This window comes from Falco cherrug, chromosome 5 (genome assembly GCF_023634085.1).
Source record: "Falco cherrug isolate bFalChe1 chromosome 5, bFalChe1.pri, whole genome shotgun sequence".
In the NCBI taxonomy this organism is placed as follows: domain Eukaryota; kingdom Metazoa; phylum Chordata; class Aves; order Falconiformes; family Falconidae; genus Falco; species Falco cherrug.
The window spans coordinates 36,643,158-36,665,122 of NC_073701.1; the positions used below are offsets into that span (position 1 = coordinate 36,643,158).

General features: G+C 52.2%; 2 protein-coding genes across 3 annotated transcripts; one reads left to right on the forward strand and one right to left on the reverse strand.

Moving 5' to 3' along the window:
- Positions 1-169: 169 nt before the first annotated feature.
- On the reverse strand, positions 170-7,480 carry POLR3H (RNA polymerase III subunit H). Of its 2 annotated transcripts, XM_055712380.1 has the most exons (7): positions 7,366-7,480; positions 6,818-6,989; positions 5,495-5,591; positions 3,811-3,897; positions 2,764-2,827; positions 1,721-1,928; positions 170-1,049 (listed from the first exon to the last, which is right to left on the reverse strand). In XM_055712380.1, exons 2-7 carry the CDS (start codon positions 6,926-6,928, stop codon positions 996-998), a joined length of 621 nt encoding a protein of 206 aa, XP_055568355.1. In that variant the 5' UTR covers positions 6,929-6,989; positions 7,366-7,480; the 3' UTR covers positions 170-995. The 2 variants fall into 2 exon arrangements, with proteins under 2 accessions (XP_055568355.1, XP_005441331.1); XM_005441274.4 differs by lacking the exon at positions 7,366-7,480 and having other exon boundaries at positions 6,818-7,357.
- Positions 7,481-12,592: 5,112 nt separating this feature from the next.
- On the forward strand, positions 12,593-21,935 carry CSDC2 (cold shock domain containing C2). The gene is made up of 4 exons (XM_005441276.4): positions 12,593-12,822; positions 19,082-19,347; positions 19,620-19,742; positions 20,004-21,935. The coding sequence occupies exons 2-4, from the start codon at positions 19,172-19,174 to the stop codon at positions 20,164-20,166; spliced, it is 462 nt and encodes a 153-aa protein (XP_005441333.3). The 5' UTR covers positions 12,593-12,822; positions 19,082-19,171; the 3' UTR covers positions 20,167-21,935.
- The last annotated feature ends 30 nt before the right edge of the window (positions 21,936-21,965 follow it).

Consider the following 21,965-nt stretch of genomic DNA (forward strand, 5'->3'; position numbering starts at 1 on the left):
GGAGGGTGATGGCAATTGTTAGTTATTGGCTGTTAGAGCAGAGCAAAGTGTTGGTCTCAACACTGTCTGCCTTGAAATCCAAATAGCTAAACTGCAGGAGGCAACTTTTTTCTTCCTCCTAGGCAGGAAGCTAAGTTTCCCCACAAACTGTACAGGAAGGCAAGCTGGGTGGGTTTTACTATTTATTCCGTTTCTGGTATTAACACACCCCCACAAACAAGTACTTAGCTTGCTCAAAGCAGCCTTGGTCCATTTCAGTTCATAATTATGCATTTTCAGTCAAACTCTTGCAAAGTTTAGCTCATTCTACATAAACACAACCCACCCAATAAAGTATTTCCATTCAGCACAGTAAGCAGCCTATAGCTTTCCATAGTGGTCATCTTCACAGAGCCTACATTAATTTTAGGTAAACTGTCATTCCAGTTCTTTTTGGCTGACTTCATCCTTGGGTTAAGTTCCCATTCTTAGCGGATTACTGCCACCTCCCCTGCCCTCCCAGCAGCAGCATCTTCCAGGTCTCCAGAGTACCACACCTCTATTAACTCTAGTCTTTTGCTGTTTCTTTTCCATTTTCTGTCAAAAGAATGGCAAGTTTCTACCCTTCTGTAATCAAACTCCAAGCCCAAGTATGCAATACTTCTTGACAGGTATTCTCTCCTGCTTTCACTCACTGAAGTCAACTCCCTTCTTAATTCAGGCAAGTAAAGACCTCCCCAGTTTTCCCTCCAGGGCAGGAGACCAAAGCTCCAGCTGAGTTTGTTGCTGCTGCGCTCAAGGCTTTTTGTGCCTGTAAATTCACTTCTACAGATCAGTGAAGACATTTCTTGAAAGCGACTGTGTCTGTCTGGCAGGTTGGAAGCTGAAGGGGAAACATGAGAATGGCAGGTCTAATTTCTCATTCAGCTTCAGAGCAGCGCTGAGCACCAGCAGAACCCCATTATACCCCAAACGTCCATCGGAAAGATCTTCTGTGGAGCAGGCTCTGATTGCAGCTAACTGTTTGTCCACCATGACAGGAGGCCCAGGCCTGGCTCACTGATTGATCCCTGTTCACAGACAGAAGAATAGAGTGTTCAGTTGTGAAATGCATAGAGAATACAGCAGTAAACACATAAAAATGTAAAATCTCTCCCCCCAAGTTATGGATGAGGCACTCACTCTGCCTTCCTAGCAGAGCCTGCTAAGCACTTGCCCAAACTCCTTTAAAGCTTGTCAACACTACACCAAATGTTCAACACTTGAAAGTCAAGCACTTGCCCATTCTACTCCTGACTGTCCCAACATATTCCAGCTGTGAGAAAACACAGCTTTCACTGGGTTAGATCCATCTTTCTCTTGCACTGTACTCAGGTGGGTCTTGCGCCAAACACAGCGGGGGCCAGACTGTTCAGCTGCTGTGCAGACCTTGATGTGGTTCTCCCAGCTCTACTCCTCACATGCTCACTCCTACCCGCAGGTCCTGCAACCGCAGCCTGCTTCAAATTGGCGTCCTGGGGGGAACTCCACCACCAACCACAAACTGTTCCAATGAAAACATGTAGCTAACACAGAGCCGCTACAAGAACAATCTCATTTCTCCCCTTTTCCACTCCTTTCATTTTGTGACTCTCTGCTTCATGGTCAGCTTAAAGCAACCAGTTCCTTGGGAAAGGGATGCTATTTTAGATATAGAATAAACCACAACATTCACAAGGGTTTATGAGTTATGCACAGTTACCACAAGAGTGTAGGGTGCCTCTTTCTTCTGGACTTCTTCTGTGGCATTTGAAGTGGAAGCCTGTGCAGAGCTGGGACCTGTCGGTGATGTATCGACAAACGTTTCGTCCACAACTCTGAAGCGGATCTCCTCCCCAATGTCCATGTAGAGGTCATGGGCCCCTTCTTCCGTCTCATATTCCCACACCCACACCTGCTCTGCTTCATCGCTGGCCATGCCAAGGGTTAAGGATGGAAACAATCAGCACTCTGCCTGACAGATCACTTTCTGACAATTTTGAGAACAGACTCAATTCAAAGCCTTTTCGCAATTATTTCTCAAACTGCACTGCACCATCCTGGGCCACCATCTGTGCAGCCCAAGACGCCTGTCTTGTTTCCGATTTTCCTGCTTCAAGGTGTATGCTGCTGGGCAGAGTTGGGATTACCCACCCCTCAAAAAAAACAACAACAAAGAGCCCTAAACAAGCAAACCCCCTCAAACCCCAGAAGATCTTATCTACCACAATTAAGTATATCAGACACACCATGTATCTAGACCAGGTGTCCTCAAACCTTTTAACCAGGGGGCCTGTGCACGGATGCAGTGGCAGGCAGTCATCTGCGGCTGCTTGGTTCCCCCCGCCAACCCCCGGGGGGGTGGCAGGGGGGGTCTGTAAATACCAGGGGCCGGATTGAGGACCCTGGGGGGCCGTATCCGGCCCGCAGGCCGTAGTTTGAGGACCCCTGACCTAGACATTACATGATGTGGTAAAACCTGCATTCTGTCTTCAGCAACAGCCAAGACTAGAGGCAGTGATTACACTGCGGTTGTTCAGGGGACACTGCCGTTCAATTCTATCAGCGGGCACAATGACCCTGCAAAACCTAATAAGCGTGAGGCCTGTCTAGCTGTGATAATGGTCTGCGGGACTTGCCCAACACAACAGCTTAGCTTCTGCCACTGGGCACCTACATTGCTGCAGTAGTGAATGCCTGTGGGACCAGCACTGCACAATCTTTTGAAATGAAGTAGTGAAGTTATCAAAGGTGATCAAAGGATACAACTTAGCTGGCTGCTGCAGGGATTCTGGTGGGATGACAATATCATCAAAGAACCCAATAGAAACTGTGGAGAAAATATCCTGATGAAGACCAAAATGATTCTTTGCAAATGATGTACCACAGCAATTCCTAAAATGCATTTCTAGACGCATTCTCCTTCCTCTTTCAGGAAGGACATCTGAGATCATGCAGGAATTATTCTTTGAGCCACAACGTTCAATTTCAGTTGGCAGCAAAGCAACCACCCAGCTGAAAGTACACACAGCAACAGAGGGCACAGTCTTCAAGCCCGCTGGGAAAGGAAAAGACTCTTTGGAACAGGATTAGAAATGAAAGCGTTCCAAGAAATGAGTCAGATGCTATAGAGGTCTGTGACAGAAAAGAGCTTAGAAATTACAGATGTAACATGTTAAATGAAGACCAATATAAAGTTAGAACAACCCCAATCTCCCCCTTGAGATTTCATGATGTTGAATTTTATCAGTGTGGACATGCCCAAATTCAGCAACAAATGCAAACAAGATAATCTTATTGTCCTGACTTAACAACTGGGCAGAGGAGCTTGCTTCCATGGGAGAAAGGAAAGCAACTCGTCAATTACATATTCCATGAATCTGACAGCACTTTGTGCTCACAAAGACGTTTCCCTGCCATGTTTCCAGGTAGAGGAAACAATCATGAATTTGCACACCACTACAGGGATGATCTATCAGACCAACACAAGCCAACACTACCACTTTGATAAAAACAAATTCTATTAACCAAAGCAAGAAAATGAATGCAGTCTGCGCTCCAGATGGGCTTGCCTGTTCTTCTTGGGCATGCACATGAATGACAAAGCAAAGGGGAGTACAGACAAAACCATCAAGGGCCCAGGAAGCTGCCAGGCTCCAGCTACCAACCACCTCAGATGGCAGCAGGACTAGAGGCCAGCAATAGCCTTTCACCAGCCTACAGACAGCACTGTATCACCCGCAATCACAGAACCTCAATAGACCCAAGAGCTCTGCGGCTCACGTGTCCGTAACATTAGAAGTTGCGGTTTACCGTGAACGCCATCCTGACTGCAGCTTTTAATCTGTCCAACCAGAATCTCATCCAGGAAGGGATGGAAGACCACATAGCGGAAATGCACTTCAAAGAAAACAGACCATTAGTGTTATGTCCATGTTAGTGAACTATACTCCTTCCACAGGGTGGCAGCCATTAAAACAGAATCCCACATCCTATATGCCCTCTAAAATGCTTACCCAGTTTCTTTTGCAATTCCCTTAAAGGCTCTGATTAAATAGGAAAATGGGAATAAGAGTCCTGATTCCTAACTGTTTTGTATGAATTTGAACAGCAGTTGATCAGCAGTGTCCTGTTCTCTGCTCTTCAATCTTGCGAAAGTTTAAGGTCATGGAATTAACTGTAAGATGAAGAACATGGAGCAGGGCCTCTGCTTAAGTTACAATGTAAGCCTTCCCCCATAATGCTTCAAAGCCAAGAGTATCACTTGAAATTATACTTCCTTGTAATACTTCTGCTCCTTTTGTCAGCAATGCTGTATTTTCTTTACATGAAATATATGGTATCAAATATTATCAGAGTAAATAAGATTCTCTAACATAATTGGATTTTTCATCCAGGTTAAATAAAATGTTTCTAACTAAAGATTTTGCATTTATAAGAACGTTACACTATGACAATCTTAGCCAAATAATGCTTATGAGCCATTTTAACATCTTAGCTGTCCATACTCGGTGCTCCTCTTTTACACAACGTCATGCAGTACATTAGAGTTATTACAGACACAGCAGGACTTATCGAAGTGCTACCCCAGATTCTAAAAGCAGACTTTCTTCCAAGCTCAGAGATAATATATTCTCTTGTTTCGGTTCAAGGAGTAATTCAAAGTTAAGAAGCTGAATGGAGATCAAAGCAAGCAGGAAAGCCTGCCATCCTCCTTCAGTATTGGAGAAGCTTTTATTTGCAGGCAGCAAGTTCTATTGGAGTTAAAATTTAGACAAGGGGAGCCACATACAGTCAGACCAGTTCTCTTCTAACAGGAAACGTCATTTGTTCAAGGTACGCTTCCACACTGAAAATTAAACTGGAAAGAGATGCATTTTTCTACTTTCAAAGAAAGTTATTTTAACTTAAAATAATACATGAACTTTGCTTTTATGCCTTTACTTCCAGTTTTTGCTCAGATTTTCCAAAAGTCAAAGTAAATAATTTAGTCATTTCTCAGTTTAAAAAAAGTCACTAGAAATGTATGCTGAACCAGATCTGTCTAAGTCTCAACAAAAAAAAGTAACAAAACTTCCAGCTAGGAAAACAGCATCAAATGCTGTGCAAATGAAACATGTTTCAACATTCTAGCTAAGGAAAATAAACTTCAAAAAGAAAAAATACTAGAGAAGTGCAAAACAACTTATTTTCTACATGCAGATTTCCAATCATTCTAAATGAAATTAACCTCTTCCTTACCCCACACCTATGGCTCTAATTGTAGAACAGAAACAGGCTGTGGGAGAAGACAAACAGGACTGCCTATTTAAAACTGTTATTTTTACCCCAAAAATGCAAAGGAAAGAAGCTAACTTTTGCCATGTCCCTCTTGTCTTCCTAAGAGGAATAGAGTTAAGGCTATGAACCTCAGTGAGTTCCGTTAAATTTACTTCCCTTAACAATCGAACTCAGTTTACATTTCCAGATCACTAAATAACTGAGGACAAGAATATACCTTTGGTATGTGATGCACCGTCTCCAGGGAATATGTATGAATCTTCCAGCTTTGTGATATCATACAGACAGATGCAGAGGCCAACATTGTATACAACCTGCTCAAACAAAAAAAAAAATTAAAAAGCAATAAATCAAGCAAACCATCAAATTTACACACGCCTTTTCAAAAGAAGGCAACAGAAGGGTGGTAAGATGGAAGGGAGGCTTCCAGGAGGTAAACTCCCTTCAACAGCCCCTGCCAGGCCTAACCACACTGCATTGTAGGGGAATCCCTAACTTGAGTGTTACAGGAGTACATGTATTCGTGTAAAGAGCACTGCTACAAACAGAAATCCTTGTGGCAATTGTCAGTGGTGAGAGAAGCTGAACCGCCAAGACAGTGAACAGTTGCCCACAGCTATTGTTGCCCACCAGCCCCACAGTTTGTTCAAAGGCTAAAAAAACTTTTCACTAAAATTAAACTCTCAGAAGTCTCTAGGCTTGCCTTTGTCTTTAATTGTGCCTTTATCTTTAATTGTACTAGCTCTGGGGAGACACGACGAGAACTCCTGGTTTCTCTGCTACTTCCAAGATTGCTTCACAGCCCACAAAATTTGAGACATCCACCAGTCACTAGCAGATGAGGGAAGCCTTTTGCTTTTCATAACCTGTCCATATAATCTGCTATTCACAACTCTTCACCGCTTCAGGTTGCTCTTCTGAGCATCCTTCACACTCAAAACCTGTATTTTGAGTTTTGCACCTGCTTTGCACTGAAAGCCATATGCTAATCAGAGTCCTACGGGATGCACAGAGAAACTGTGACCTCCTGGTCTACAACAGAACACTTCTTTATATCCTGCACCAAAGACCAACTTCTTACTGCCACACTACATTTCAAGTACTAACCACAGACCAAGTCATCCATTAATACCTTCATTTCTCTTTCAGTATTATTGTTCTACATTTATTTACATCACTTTTTGAAAAAATTCCGCTGCTAGATGGATTAGTTTGCATCCATTTTTCAGACTGCATTTCAGATCAGTACTCTACACACAAACCAGTAGTTACTCTCACTTCTCTTCCATGCTTCTCTGCCCCATCTGGAATCTCAGTATCTTCCCATTACAGCACTGGCCATTAGAAAAATGTACCCTTTGAGATGATACATGGCTGCCTCTTTGTTTACAATCTCTGTTATTTCAGTCGCTGAGGATGGCCTCCGCATCTAAACTATTCCGATACTTCACCCACACATCTCATTAGGAACAAATAAAAGGAAGAAATGCTCAGGGATGTTATGACACCTGTATCAACCTACACATGAGCCCCGCTTTACCTTATTGGCCAATTTCTTGTTTAGCTCTTCAGCAATGGATTCATTCAGTTTCCTTTCAAACTGCCAGGGAGGAATTCTTACTGTGTCAGTCATCTCTACCAGGACAAACATGGCGGTGGGGAGCGCCTCTGAGCTGAGCGAGAAGCCACCAACAGCCTCGGGAACCGCAACACTGCAAGGACAACCCAGACCCCCAACGACTGATGAGCGGCGGGCCTGGGAAACCCCCCCAACGCCTTGCACGGCGCTCAGCGGGGCAGCGCCCCGGCTATCCCGGGGGGGCTGGGGGGAACGGGCCGGGGGGGAGAAAGCCTGGGGGGGTGAGGGCGGCCGCACATCGGCCGTTGCGGAGAGCAAGAAGAAGAGGGGTCGAAGGTGGCCACGCAACCGCAGTCCGGGGTGGGCGGCCAGGCAGCCGCCGTTGCAGAGAACGGGGGGAGCGCGCCAGCAGCCGCGCCGCCAGGCAGCCCGGGGCTCGGAGGCGCAGGGCGGGCGGGCGGGCCGGCGGCGGGGGAGCCCGGCTGGGCCGCTGCCGCTCCCTCACCCACCTCCCGCACGCGAAGCCCCGCCGCGCGCTCTCCGGGTCCACGGCACTTCCGGCGCCTCAGCCAATCGCCCTCGGCGGGCGGGCCTGCGTTCTGATTGACACGGGGCGGAGCCCTCAGGGGACGTGGTGGGGCCCTGCCGCGTCGCGCCGGCCAGGCGGAGCGAAGCGCCCCGCCCCGCGGCGGCCATTTTGTCCCTCCTCACCGCGGGGCAGGGCGCTGCTCCGTTACGTGCCATTACCGGTGGGGGGCGGGACCCGGCGGCCCAGGGCTACGCTGATTTCTGGTGCTCACCGTAAGGGGTGTGGTTTTAGTCAATATAAACGTGGAAAGGTCCTCAGCTACCGGCTGCCCTGTGCAGGGCTGCTCGGTACCTGCCCCCGCTCCCCCCCGCAGGTGTTTCCTTGGGCAATGGTTCCGGTGCCGCGGCTGTTTCACCTGAAACAATCCACAGTTGCACGTACTGTATTTTCATTTATCGTTTTCTTAAGCTTCAATCTCGACAGTACAGCAGAGATCAAAGTTTGCACTTGTCGGAAAGCCAGTACTTCAGCTGTTTGCCTACGTACACAGCAAAACCAGGGGCGTTTATAGACCCCTTGCACCTTTCACAACAGTGACTATCCAATACTTAGGTCGAGGTTATTGTCAGGTACAAATTAGCAAGAGAGTGGTGGAGCTGGATAGTCCAGATATTCCAGAGCTGGAATAATTTATTCTGAGTGTTAACAGCGAAAAAAAATCCCCTTGGTATAGTTTTGCAGGCCTCGATGCATTCTGCAGTGAGGTAAGCAGCATGAGGGATGGTAGAAAACAAGGGGGTGTGCTAATGTCTGAAATTTGTCAGAAAAAATGAAAGGAGATTGTTTTAAGTGTGTTTTAAAAAAAGATTTGCCAGGAAAACCAAACGTCTCTGGCTGACAGTCAAAACTGCACTCTCAGCATAATGGCTTTGATGCAACGGCTAAGTATGTCATCCCCCACAACCCCCAGCAGTGCGTAGTGGGACAGTAATGAGTGCTTTAGATAAGAAATCATTAAATGTTGAGCTGCCTTGGAACAGGAAGGGGGAAACGAGGTTGGAAATATGCAGCTAGACCTCATTAACAAGATACCTGTCTTGGCCAAAGAGTTTCTGATCTCTTTGCAATTACTCCTGTTTCACCAGGATCTGTTGTGCTGTGGGTTTCTTTTGAATAAACATGGCTGGTCTGCACATGCTTGGTGTGTCTATATTAAATGGGGGGCCCAGGAACAAATTTTCCCCTGTCACCTGAGAAGTGCAGCATTTTTCTTGGGAGCAGCATCTACCATCTCAGCAAGGAGCTCTGCTGCCAATGCAGCAGACACCACTCTATCAGGACACCTCAACCCAAATCCACAGCATTTCTTGCTCTTCTCGTCCTACTTCAAGGAGCCTTACAAAAGCTCCTTTCTCCTTTGCTACATTTGCGGCTGCACTAGTCTCAGCGTGGCACAGTTTTGCTGGCGCACGTGCCACATCCCTTGCTGTTCTGTCCTGGCTTCACTCAGGTCAGGCAGTGTGAGGTTTGACCTTTGGCTGGAGTGCAGGTTTTGCAGGTATCTGTAGATACTTTTTCAGAAGGGAGAATAGTTCCTGCCCCTGTCCTTCTGATAGCAGGGGAAGGAATTACCTTGGTATCTCACGAGGAGGTAGAAGTTAGACACAATATTGGCAAGGTCTGGATCACTCTGGATGCTGTTGTACATAAGAACTGTAAGGTTAAATAGGGGCAGGGTTTCAGGGAAGTAGTAGGCTGAATACCTGGGAGATCATGGGAGATGGAGAGAAGTGGATCTGGACAGAGTCTGTATCACACTTCCATTTCTAGCCCTTCCTTAAAGCTAACATTTTTCATGCTTCCAATAGCCATGCCCCATCAGAAGCTGTTGAGTGCCCAATACGAAGCAGATGCCTCTCCCTTCGGTATGATCCACAGCTGCCAAAACACAGCTGTATGAGCAGCAGGGCTGCGAGGCCTCACTTCATACTGGCTTGTGTCTTACATATGGGTCTTTGGTGTCTTGTAAAGTGGAGGCACCAAGCAAGCTCTTGTGGGGTAGGGACGTGGAGAATCTTTCTCCTGTGTCAGCTCTATGATTGCCGACAAAGGCTGAACACTGCAGGCTGTTCCTCAGTAAAGATGATAGGATTCCTCTTTGCGCAGCTGTGTGTTTTGGTGAAACTTGCAGGTACTTCGATACTATGGGGAAACTGAATTGAAATGTGTGGAGAGAAGGCTGGCGATGGCAATGTTGGATGAGCTTCACTGCCTTAGATACCAGGCTACAAACACTACCAGAGCTGAGTCTGGCAGTTTCTCAGCCTCCACCAGTAACACCATGGGCTGTGGGAAATGCTTTCCAGTCTCACCACCTGCAGGTAACTCCACCGATCTCAAGCCATGTGTGCCTGGGCCTTTGTACACACGACAGATTTTCTCCCTGGTGGAATTCCGTATTTCATAACTACTGTCTCCAATGTAAAAATATAAACAAAAGCCAAACTTTGCCCTGTAAAACATGGGTGTAGTCTCAACTCAGCTATTGATAGTGTTCAGAGTTACGCTATATTTAAACACCAGAGCTAAGGTATCTTGATGTTGGAGATCGTGTGATCAGCCTCATTTTGTTGAGCGGTCTCTTTTTGTCCCAGTAGTACCAACACAATGAATATCCACAAGTCCACAGCGCCTGTGTACACCTTTCCATACATAACCATAAAGTCTCTAGAGTCTCTCTCAGCAGTATTGGGGCTTTTCCAACATTTGGGAGCATGGTTCTTGATTGCTGGTTTTTTTTGAAACTTCAGCTGCTGGAATCCAGGGATTGCACAAGGGTCCTTCTGTCACTCAGAGAAAATCCCAGACATTTCTCATTCTCACGATTGTACAGGAAAACTGGAAAATACTATTTGAAGTTACCTGAAGGCTCAGAAACTGGGACGAAAATGAAAGGAACTCCCAAATTATTTTGTTTAAGATCTTCTCTGCCCCTGCATCCCCATGGCTGTCGGGGAAAACTGGCTCAATGACATTGGAGGAGTTGAGTGATAATTTGCATCTAGACTGTTTTGGCCCTTCTTTGATTGACTCTGAAGGAATTATGTATCTTCTCACGTACAAAGTCCTCCATGTTCCTGCCTTTGCTTCCATCTCTGCAGGCATCTCTGGCACCCCCCTCCCACTCTCTGATCAAAGCTTCCCCTCTCCTCCTTTTATCATTTTTGCATGCTTTAGACTCTCTGTCTCCTCTGCTGCAGCACATGCCAGAGCCACCTTCCAATCAAATGTACTTTGAGTTCCTTGTGCCTTTTCCGTCAAGAGTCTTTAGTGACTACGTGGGAGAGTCAGGTTCTGACACTTGTCTCCTCTGTTCAGTTTATATTTGTTTAACACATGCAGCTGGGCACACAGTTAACCCTGGCGTTCCACCAATCGGGTGGGGAAGCACAGGTATTTATGATATTCAATATACAAGTTAAATTAAACAAATGCCTGGGGAAAAAGAGGGCATGCCTGCACTACACGTCCCCAGCACTCTTCTGGCCTCTAGCTGTTTCCAGCTCAGGACCCTCCTGGTCTGGATGTGCGGAGCTGTCCCCCAGGAGAGGATGGGCCATCTCAGGAGAAATTTGGAACTGAGACTGAGAGCTGGCTGGGTTTCTCCTCCCCTTCTTCTGCAAGGTTTTGAAGGGTAGAATGGGGAGATGAGCCTTGTGGTGTCTGTAGGGGATGAATGAGGCTCCTGTTTTGTCATGGGAAACTGCCTGAAAAGCCACAAGCAGAGTGTGATGGGCAATGGCAGAACCCACCAGCACCTGGGGTTTCAGTGCTCTTTGGTGGCCTTACTATGGGTTGGTCTCCTGTCTATGGAGCCTTTTTCTGCATTATAGTTCATTGACAGGAGAGACTGAACTGCTTTGTGATCTGGTCCTCCTGCCAAAGCCCCTGGAACAGCCACCTGGATCAACACCCAGCTACGTGGATGGATGGAAGCAGTTGTGACCCTCTCTCCAGGGTCATGTGCCATGCCTCGTGGCTTCCCACACAACTTGTATGCCTCCCTGCTGTGCTGGGGGTCGTTGGTGGAACCGTTGACAACCATCATGTTCAGCTACTTAGAATGACTCAAGGAAAGAGTCATGTTCAAGAAACCAAAAGGAACCCACAACCACCCCGTGTGACAAGATGCCCATGACAGCGCACTGCAGCACTGACTCTACCATGGTTGTTCAGGGTTCTTGCAAATTTTATTCCTGGATCACAGGGTCCTGTGTGATAACGTGCTGGTGTTGTCCACCCTTCTGCTCCAAAATGAGGCCGATATCACCTGAATTGCCCTCAAAGGATGCCTACACAGCCTGTTCTTAAAAACCTCCAGTGATGGAGACTCCGGTGCTTCCCCAGGCAATCTACTTGAGTAATTAACTGTCTGTTCTGTTAGAAAGTGTTTCCTAATGTCTAGCATCAATCTTGTTCCTTGCAATTTAAACCCCATTACTCCTCGCCCTATTCCCCAGTGGGCGCAAAAGCCCGATTGATTCCTGTCCTCATTGCATCACCCTGAGCCCCCAAGAGAGAAACTCTCTGGCCAGTTTATGACGTTGCCTCTGCCTGCAGTGCTGGCTCTCCTGAGCACGGTCATGCTAGCACAGGGGAAAACAGAAAGGAAAGACCTTTGGGGGTCAGGGGGTTGGCATGGTGTGCTGCTAGAAATGAGACCCTTAGAAAGCACCTGGGTTTGTGACGGCTGCGAGCCCAGCGCAGGGGAGCGGGGTGGTAGGGTGGATTTGTGGCATGTCCCCCGTGCTCCCGTGCTGTGACTGTGGCACCCGTGGGTGCCTGGGGGACTGCAGGCTTGAGCAGGTGGGAAGAGTGGCTGCAGCAGCACCAGGTGTGACAGGGGAGAGGTTTGATCGGTTGAGGGGGACCCCTCCCGGTCCAGCCCTGGCCTCCTGGCCCCATCTCCCCCTCTGGCGCTTTCCCACTCCTGGTTCCGCTGTCTCTGCAGCCCGTGGGGTGCCCCTTTGCATCCGGCCATGCCACCCATGCGCATCACTTTGTGTAACCTGAGTGATGCAGCCCCCTGGGGCCGACCGACTCCCCTCCAGCCCCCCATACCGACTTGCTCCTTTAAGCCTAGCTCAGAAATGACCAGGCTGATCCCTCCCACCTGCCCGCTCCCCCTGGCCTGGCCCTGACGTCAGGGGAAGGCGTGTGGATGCGTGTGTGTGCGAGGCGCACATCATACACACATCAGATACCGCAGATCCATCAGCAGGCAGCCGGCAGGCAGGCAGGCAGCTGGAGAGAGCCCCCAGAGCCGGGCTGCAGGTGAGACTGCTGCTCCTCACAAGGTTGTGGAGGAGCGTTCGGCCCTGCCGAGCACCGATGCTTTGCAGAGCACAGCGCCACGGAGCCCGTTGCTGCTAAGAAGGTGAGTGAGGGGAGGCACAATGGCCATCCAGCTTGCCCAGGCTATTGTAGCTGGAGGTTAAACTTCACGCACCGCCTTTTTCGTTCAAACCTGCGTTTTCCTTTTGATGGCAGAGAGGTGCGAGGGTGACGAGTGACTTCCCTCCTCTGGCTTGGTTATTCCCCACTAGCCTCAGGAACAATAACTCCTCTGGGGGTGGCGGCGTGCGGCTTTGCATGCCTGCTTTGGCTGGGGAGCTAATAGCCAGGGCTTTGCCACGGGGGGCTGAGATCAGCTGGGACCCAGCTCTCTGATTGCCAGGTGACGGGAAGGGGATTTGTAAAAAAACCATCTTATTAAAGCGGTCTGACAATGATGAGGGCTGGAATTGGGGTTGCTTTGGGACTGGCTGCTCTATTCATTCCTGCAGACAGCAAGTTAGATCTACAAAGGAGGAAGGAAGGATAGCGAGGAGGACATTTCGCCAGGTCTTTGAGCAGACACTGTTCTCATTAAAAAAAAAGAAATCCACAACAAAACAACCAAACCCCACAAACTTGGTATTTGGTAGTGATGATTATGCATATATGCTTAAAAGGTAAATCAAGCCTCCATGATGGCTTCTCCCTTTGCTTCCCCTTTGCATCTGGCAGCCTGCTTGCTCTCCCCCATGGCCTCCCCAAGAACTGGGCAGCCCAGCACTGACTAAGGGAGCTTTTTATAATCAATCCATAAAGGTGACATTCATATTTTAGCGCTAAGCAGGCTGTATCGTAGGCGAGACTATCTCAGCAAAGATCCTTGGAGTTGTGAGCGTGATTGGCTTAGCTGGGGAGGGGATGCTTTCAGTGTTTATTCTGCAAAAACTGCCTGGTTTATTTTTCCTATAGTAATTTGTCTCAGCAAAGAGGGTTTTAGCATGCAGGGTAGGCATGGAAATTGCTTTGCATGGTATTTAACTCTTTAACAGCATGATCTGGTGACCAAAAAAGGAGGTGGCAGGGGGCTGAGAGGCTTTCATTAGCATCGGACAGAGACAGCATTTATAAAAACCTGCCAGACGCAAAGGCTGTGAGCCTCCTCTGAGGAAGGGAGGATGGAGAAACACAGGCCGGGGAGCCCTGCGGCGGCCCTGCTTCGGTAACCCCTGCCTGGAGCCATCCCAGTTCCCCAGCTGGTTCCTGCCCTTCACAGTAGCCCCCCGGGAGATGCCGATTTGGGATCTCTGCTGTCCACAGCATTGTCGGTGGGTCCCTCAGCGCACGAACGTGCCAAGCAACTGAAAAATGGGATTTATGTTTTTGCATCGAGCTCTGGGGGCATGCTCCCGCATCTGGAGGGGTGTTGCTCTTCTCTGCTTCAGCCCGTGTCTAGACAGGCTGGGTCTGGAGGGGCATCAGCCTCCCCGGGAATGGCAGTGGGCCAGGACATCGCTTTTCCTGCTCTGTGGGGCGAGGAGATGGCTGCTGCGGTCGCCAGGGCAGATGGGGTGTCTTTTTGACAAACAGAGACCTTTTTGTTACTGGGGTAGCTACTGGAAGGAGTGGGGAGGTAAAGTGGACTCCTGAACTGGGGCCACTGGCAGTCATGAGCAATGGAGAAAATGTGATGGCAAGCGGCAGGGAAGAGCCTGTGCGGGAGCTCGCTGGAAAAGGCAGCAGAGGGAAAATAACCTCCAGCTCCTCGGCTGGGGTGGGGGGAGCAGCGGCACTCGGGAGACCTGAGTGTGATGGCAGACAGCATCCGAGCCAGGGATTCGCGAAGGGACATGGTGGAATGAAAGGAAACTGCCCATCAAGGCGCCGGTGGGCCAGTTGAAGGGTCAGGTCCAGAGCCGGAGTGTGACGGCCACCGGCAGAGTGGCTGCTGGTCCATCCATCCCGGGCAGTCCCGGCGGTTCTGGCGGATGGGAAGGAGCACAAAGAAGTGCGGTACGGTACGGGAGGGCCGACTCGCCGAGGGTGATTAAGCCAATTAAATATGTATTCCCCCGCCCGGCCAAGGGATGCATGAGGGGCTGTTCTTCGCTGCTGCTAATGAACGGGGAGTGGCAGACGGAGGCTGGTGCCTCTTCAAAAGGCTCCTTCCCCCCTTCTGGGGGACCTTGAAAGGCTGTTTAGTTAAACAAGGTCACAGCCAGCACCCAAGTCAGTGTGTTTGGCTTTGGAGAGAAGGAGAGAGACAGTGATTTTATTTGATAAACCGCAGACCTTTCAGTCGCTGGTGATGAATGGGGTACTTGGATCTGGAGATAAAAGCTGATGTGTCTACTGCCTGTCTGCCTTAATTGGCCTGGGTTTCCTGCATTCGCCTGCGAGCGCTCCGGCTGTCAGGTTGGCTCGGAAGCCTGCCCTCCAAAAAATACAAAAGCAAAGCTGGCTGCTGCCACCGAAGGAAACCCTGTCACCAGAGGGCTCTGGGGTTTCACTCCAAGATGGTTTCTTTGGGGAGGGGGAAAGATGGACAGGGTAGGGGGTGGTTTTAAAGGAGAGCAAGACCCTTCCAGGGAGCGCTGGGCAGTGCTGCTTACACACCTCCTCGGCCCGGAGGACTGTTGCCCCAGGGGACCCTCAGAGGAGAGCCACCAAGGGGGGTTGGGGGGAAGCGAGGTGGAGGTCTGGCAGCGGTGGTGGAAGGGGGGGTTATGCTGGAAAGGCTTCCTGTGCCCCACGGCAGAGCCGGGCTACTGCAGCCTCTGCTCGCCTCCTCAAGCGACCTGCATTTCATCCTCACACTGTATATACATACGTGCATGGGGTGGACATGGTGTCGGTGGTGGTATCTGCCAGGCCGGGGAGAGACCTGGGGTGGGGAGAGATTCTCTCGGCCCCGGCAGAGGTTAGCATGACTTTTGGTGATGGAGGAGAGGGAGAAAATGCCTCCTGTGCCTCAGGTGTCCCCTCCTTGTCGTCTGCTGAGGCTGCAGCATGGAGAAAGGGCTGGGGAGAGGATGGTGGGGTGGAGCACCGGGAGAGAAGAAGGGCAGGAGAGGCTTTCATCTCTCTTCCACTGGGCTTGGAGGGGAGGAGACACTGGTGAGGACATGCTTGAGTCTCCCCTCTTCTCTCAGCTTGTTTTTGCCATGAGTTTAATTTCCTTGGTCCCTTTGTTTGCTGCAGGGATTTAAATGAGGTGGGAGGCCCGATACCGCCCTGGGAGCCCCAGCGGTGCCAGAGCTCCCGCTTAGCCTCAGCTTCACCAGCACTAGCAAAGCTGGGTGTTCAGCCACTGGGCCCCAAGGCTGACCCACAAATTTGGGTGCTCGAGCTGGGTGCTGGAGTGGGCCAGAGCACTGCTGGCCGTGGGAGCCAGCCTTGGCATGGCTGCAGGACAGGGGTCTCTGCTGCAGCCCCCACTACAAGCAGGAGCTGGGGGAAATGCCTCAGTCAAAGCAGGCTGCTCAGGAACACGTCCAGGGCAGGCTGCATACCCCCGAGGATGGGGGTCCCACAGCCTCGCTGTGCCCGTCCCCTGGCTCACCCCAGTGAGCGGCTGCCCTGTGCCAGGGCTCTCCCCCACATCCCCATGGACCAGCCAGAGCCCTCCACAGTGCCTGCGGGTGATCGTGCCTGGCTTGTTCTCCCGTGTGGGGCAAGCTCAGCTCGTGGGGGCAAACAGCAGCCCCAGGATGGCACCCTCCGTTACTGCCCTTGGGTCTCTGGAGCGGGCTGTCTGTCTCCTCTCCCCCAGTGATGCCCAGCATGCTCCTACCCCCCGCCACTGCTCATCCCCCGAACCACCGAGCCTTCCAGGGCACCCAAGCCTGGGCTGTTCCTGCAGGAGAACCTGAGGCAAACACACTCTTGGTTGCCGCTGCCCATGCCATTTTGTCCCTGCAAGGCTCCCCCTCTTGCACGCCCCTTCCCCTTTGCCTCGTGTATTTCTTTTGCCTGTAGGAAACCCATTTTTTTAGCCTCTTGTGGACCCGCTGGAGGAAGTTCTTTCTCCTGGTGCCAACCAACCCCTTCAGCATACTAATAGTTTGCTCCAAGCATCGTTATTCAGGTTAAATACCCTCCATTGTCCCTAATCTGGTGGGGGAACTGAAAGGCCTCATCAGCAGAAGCGTGCACAGAAGAGGCATGCTGTGCTGAAGCCATTTTCATAGTGGCAGCTCCATGATGTGGCAGAGAACTGAGGGCTGCTTCCCCCAGATTGTCCTGCTTGTCCATCCCTCACACCTCTTGGGAAGGTGCCAGATCCTGCAGCGACACTTGGGGACCACGTTGCTTTCTGCTGCCCAAAAGTGGCCGGGCTGCTCGCCAGCGCAGGCAGGGTGGTTGGACGGGGGGCACAGATGGGCAGCAGTGAAACAGCTTGGTGGCTGCCCCAGCCTCTGGGTGTCTCGCTTGGGTGCTCCCTGAGCCTCTCTGCGCTCCTTGGGCGTGGGGGAAGGAGATGGTGAGCTTGAGCCTGGGAATGGGAGAAGGAGTTGCTGAGCCAAGGGCATGGGGAAAAGAGATGCTGAGCCTGAGCACAGGGCAGGGGAGGAGCTGAGCCTGGGCACGGAGGCAGGGGATGCTGAGCCCGGCGGGTCTGGAGCTGAGCAGCCCCAGTGCAGGGCGGGCCATGGAGCAGAAGGCTGGCATGTGTGCTCCTGTTGCTTTATGGCAGAGAGGAGCTGCTGAAGCGCATGAAGGGTTTAGTCTGGGGGCAGATGGGAAGCCAGCAAGGGGAGAGACATTTCAGAGGGGTTTATGGACACACCTGGAAGTCATCTTGGAGGGCAGGAGGAAGGTGGTGGCTTCTGTCTTGGAGTGGGACTCTAGCATGGCCTCTGCCACCTGGACCTTGGGGTGAAGCTCTGCAGGCTGAGAGGAGGCAGCTGTTAGGATGCTGGCTGATGCATGGATGGGCACCAAAGCTGCAGTGGCAGCAGCCAGGACCCGGTGGCAGGCAGATCGCCTGGAGGGGAGTTGTCTGGTCCCTCTCCGAAACTTCAGCTGCTCTAGAAATCTTTTCCCATGTCCTTGTTGTCTGCTAATTTCAGAGTGGAGGTGACCCCTTTTGTATGTTCCTCCAGGGCCTCCATGCCTCAGGGGACTGTGGATGAGTCAGAAATCAAATTAAATATTCTCTGAGTTTCCTGGTGTGTGCAGGTACTGTCCCAAAAGATGCTGCATACCCAGCAGGGTGGGAGGGGCTGCAGGAGGTGGTGGGTAACTCCACAGGATGTCAGGCTCCTCAGCTCTAGATGATGGGGAAACCCCTTAGCCTGAGGGATGATGGAGACAGAGGACCCCCCACCCAGTACCCCCAAATTGCCGTACCCGCAAACAGCTGCTGGTGTGGGGCACCCCGAGACAGAGGCACCCAGCATCAGATGTAGCGACTGATGGGAAGAAAAATTGTCAGAGCAAAGGCTTTCTGAGCAAGCGGCTGCAGTGCTGATCATGCACCAGAGCATCTTGCTGGAAGGCTTAAAAATGCACAACCCCCCGAGTTTCGTGCTTGGGGTGGTTTGGCAAGGACAGCCAGGCCCGTGCTTGTTCTGGCTGCTGCTATTTGGCAGGCGACATCTTGCACATGCTCCAGCAGCCAAAGGTTGCAAAATTGTGGGGTTTCTGCCCCTTGGGGCTTTAACTCCTTGCAAACCGCATGATGCCAGCCAAAAACTGGAGCCTGATGACCACGGTGGCAGGAAGCTGTGCTTGTGTCTCGGGCTCTGCAGTAGCCTCCTGGTGTCCTTCCCCCATAGGGATGTGTGGGTGGGTAGCAAGCTGATGGTTGGGGCTGGGGTTGAGTCCTAAATCCCATAGGGCTGAGGCAACCTCCAGCAGTGGGGAGACCTTAGACCCCTGACCTTAAAGTATTTGTTGTCTTAGCCTTTTTCTTCACCTTTTAAGCAGAAATCTTGGGCTGGGGGGAAATCTTAGAGGCTGGGGCTGGGGGCCTGGGCAAGCTGGCGCTGCATGTGCATCCTTCCCAAATTGTTCCCTGCCATGGCAGCCTGCAAGCAGCTGCTCCTTCACCCAGGGTGTGCGTTTTAGTGATTGCACCTCTAATATGTGGGATTATCCTGGAAAATGAAAGGTGAAGCCACAAACCAGGCTCTTTTCTTCCCTTGAGATTGATTTGCTGAAATATCCCAGGTTGCTCCGAGCCAGGGCTATTCCCAGCACTGGAGGTTGGTATCTCCAAAGTACCAAAGGCCAGCAGCATGCTGCCTGCTCCCACAGATGTGGGGCCAGGAGTAGAGGGGGCAATTCCTGACAGTAAACCGTCCCTGCCAAAAGCCCCCTTGGGGGGGGCTGTAACCACCCCCCACTTTGCTCCCCAGGTCGCAGGCAGCAGACCCGTGCTCCTGGGCGCCCTTTCTCCTGCCACCCACCCGCCTGTTCCCAAAACGGAGGAACCCGCTGGCCCCACCATGTCATCAGACCCCAGCGCCCCACCAGCAGTGCCGCCCCTGCACTCCCCCAAGTCACCGGTGTGGCCCACCTTCCCCTTCCAGCGGGAGGGCAGCCGCATCTGGGAGCGGGGCAACCTCCTGCTGCGGGACCTGCCCAGCCCTCTCCCCACCAAGAGGACCAGGACCTACTCGGCGTAAGTACCTGGCATGTGGCGAGTGGCTTCGGGGCTGTCCGACTGAGCCGAGCAAGGGCCGCAGTCACCAGCAGTGCCTGCAGAACTCTGTGCCTGGTGCATGTTGCCGTCACAGCACCCGGCATCACCGCACCCTCCTGCCTGGAGTGCTGCGAGCGGGTGCCGTGAGGTCTCAGGGAACGCCATGTTTCCATAGCAAACTTCTCCCCGTGCTGCCCCCCGGGCAAGTGCTGCTCATGAGACGTCTCCATCCCTTCCCTTTCCTCCCACAGAACAGCACGTGCCTCTGCCGGCCCCATCTTCAAGGGTGTCTGCAAGCAGTTCTCTCGCTCCCAGGGCCATGGGTTCATCACCCCTGAGAACGGCACAGAGGACATTTTTGTGCACGTATCTGAGTAAGTCCCAGGGTCGCGCGATACTGAGACACCTCGGGGGAGCCGTGCCTCAGCATGGGGCTGGAGACCCTTGAGCTGGGGTGGGGATGTCTCCATGGCATGGGAACGGGGCTCTGCCTGTGCTCTATCCCCTATTGCCAGTGGGTTTTCTTTCCCAAAGCACAGCTGGGACGTTGGGTGCCTTCCTTGGTAATGGGTGGTCCGGGGCAGGGATCGGGCTTTTGGCCCCAGCCCCACCACCTCTCCTCTCCTCTCCTGCAGCATCGAGGGAGAGTACGTCCCAGTGGAGGGGGACGAGGTGACATACAAGGTCTGCCCCATCCCTCCCAAGAACCAGAAGTTCCAGGCAGTGGAGGTGGTCCTCACCAACCTGGCACCTCACACGAAGCACGAGACATGGTCTGGCCAGATCATCGGCTCCTAGGCGCCCAGGGGGTCCGCCAGCCGCTCAGCCCCACAGAACAAGCCTGCCCAGCCGCTTGTGGGGGGCGCAGGGGGAGCTGAGGCGGCAACGGGGCTGGGGCTGCCCCAGAACACGCAGGTGTTTGCGTTCGGTGTCTTTTATAAGGTTACGGTTTCCTTTCTCTGTGTGTGTTTGTAAGTGTCTGTCGAGGAGAACAGGGGAAGCAGAGCCGTCCCCTGCTGCCCCCAGCTCTGGGGACAGTGCCAAGCCCCATGTCCCCTTCCTTGCCCCCGAGGCCACGGGGAGCAGAGGAACCAGTCCTACCCCAACCCCCCCAGCTGCCCCAGGCTGAAGCAGGTGCTGAGAGCACAAGGGGGCCAGGGAGAGGCTGGGGGGGGGCTTGGCTCATCCTCTTGAACCCCACTCTGGCAAGATGGGCACCTGCTTGGTCCTGCTGCCCACAGCACGGCAGCAGCGGGCCATGCCGTGGGGCTGGGGAGAGACTGGGGGGTGTGGGGCGGTGTATCACTGTGTGGGGGCTGGGTGGCTGAGACCCATCCCCATCACTGGCAGCTCACAGCACCTGCCTGAGCCATGTCGCTCCATCAGAAGATCTCAGGTCAGCAGTGCCACGCGGAGGCGAGTGGCTTACAGAAAGAAAAATTTTAGTTAAGGGGCAGATGGGTGCTGGCAGGGTGCCAAGGGCACTCAGCATTGTGCCTGGGGGGATGTGCCTGGGCATGGGGCAGGGGTGCACTTGGTACCTCTGTGCTGTGCTCCCCGTCGCCACTGGGCCGGTAACGCACTTTTCTTGGCTTGGTGCTGACATGGTTTTGGGGAGATGGCTGCCTTCTCCTCCTCCCCTTGTACCCCCAGCCCCCTGGGGACCCCCTTCCCACACGTGCACACGCGCACGCGTGTGTGTGCAACTCTGTAGCTTGCCGAGGGGGGCGAGGGGCTCAGGGGTTTGAGTAGCCTCAGCCGTGGGGTGAGCGCAGCCACCTCCTCCCCAGCCCCTTGGTGTAGGCAGGGTCTCATATACAAAGCACAAACTTCGTTTTTGGTCTTCTCCACCGTACCCTGGCCAGGTGGGCTCCCACCACCCCGGGGAGGGACAGGCAGGGGGCGGTGGGACAGGGACAGCATGCACTGGGCTGGGCCTGAGCTGACCCTAGGAGAACAGCACCTGTGCCGGCACTCCGGGAATTATCAGCATCCTAAAGGGTTTATTTCAAAGTGTGGTTGGGGACAGCGGGGTGCCAGCAGCTCCCCTTGAGCAATGAAAGGTGACAGCTGGCTCTCCAGGCACCCGCTCAGCAGGAGCTGTGGGCACTGCTGGTCCTCAGCACTGATGGAGAAGGGCCTTTTCCACCTTTCTTGCTGCCACTGTTGCAGTGGGGACAGGGGTCTGTCATAAGCAGGAGAGGAGGGGTCAAGGCTGGTGCCACGTGGGACAGCTGGGGCCCTGTGGATTTGGGAGGACCACTGTGCACTGCCCCAGCCCTGGCTGGTGTGGGGACTGCCCCGGGACCCCACAGCCCATCTCACTACCAACCTGAAGCCCAGCTCGCCCAGAGGCTGTGGTGACACTGGCTCAGTCCCCAGGACATGCAGTCAGCTTGGCCAAGGCAAACTTTGTTTGATTCTTTTTTTTCTCTCTTTTTTTGGAAATAAACTAAAACCCTAGACTTGTTGGTGTTTTTACAACTCCGGTGTGGTTCCCACCTGTCTGGCTGTTTGTCGACCTTTGTAACATTGGCAATAAACCATTAAAAGTGACTTTCCCATGAGCCCTGCCCATCCTGGCTCTTTGTCGTGCG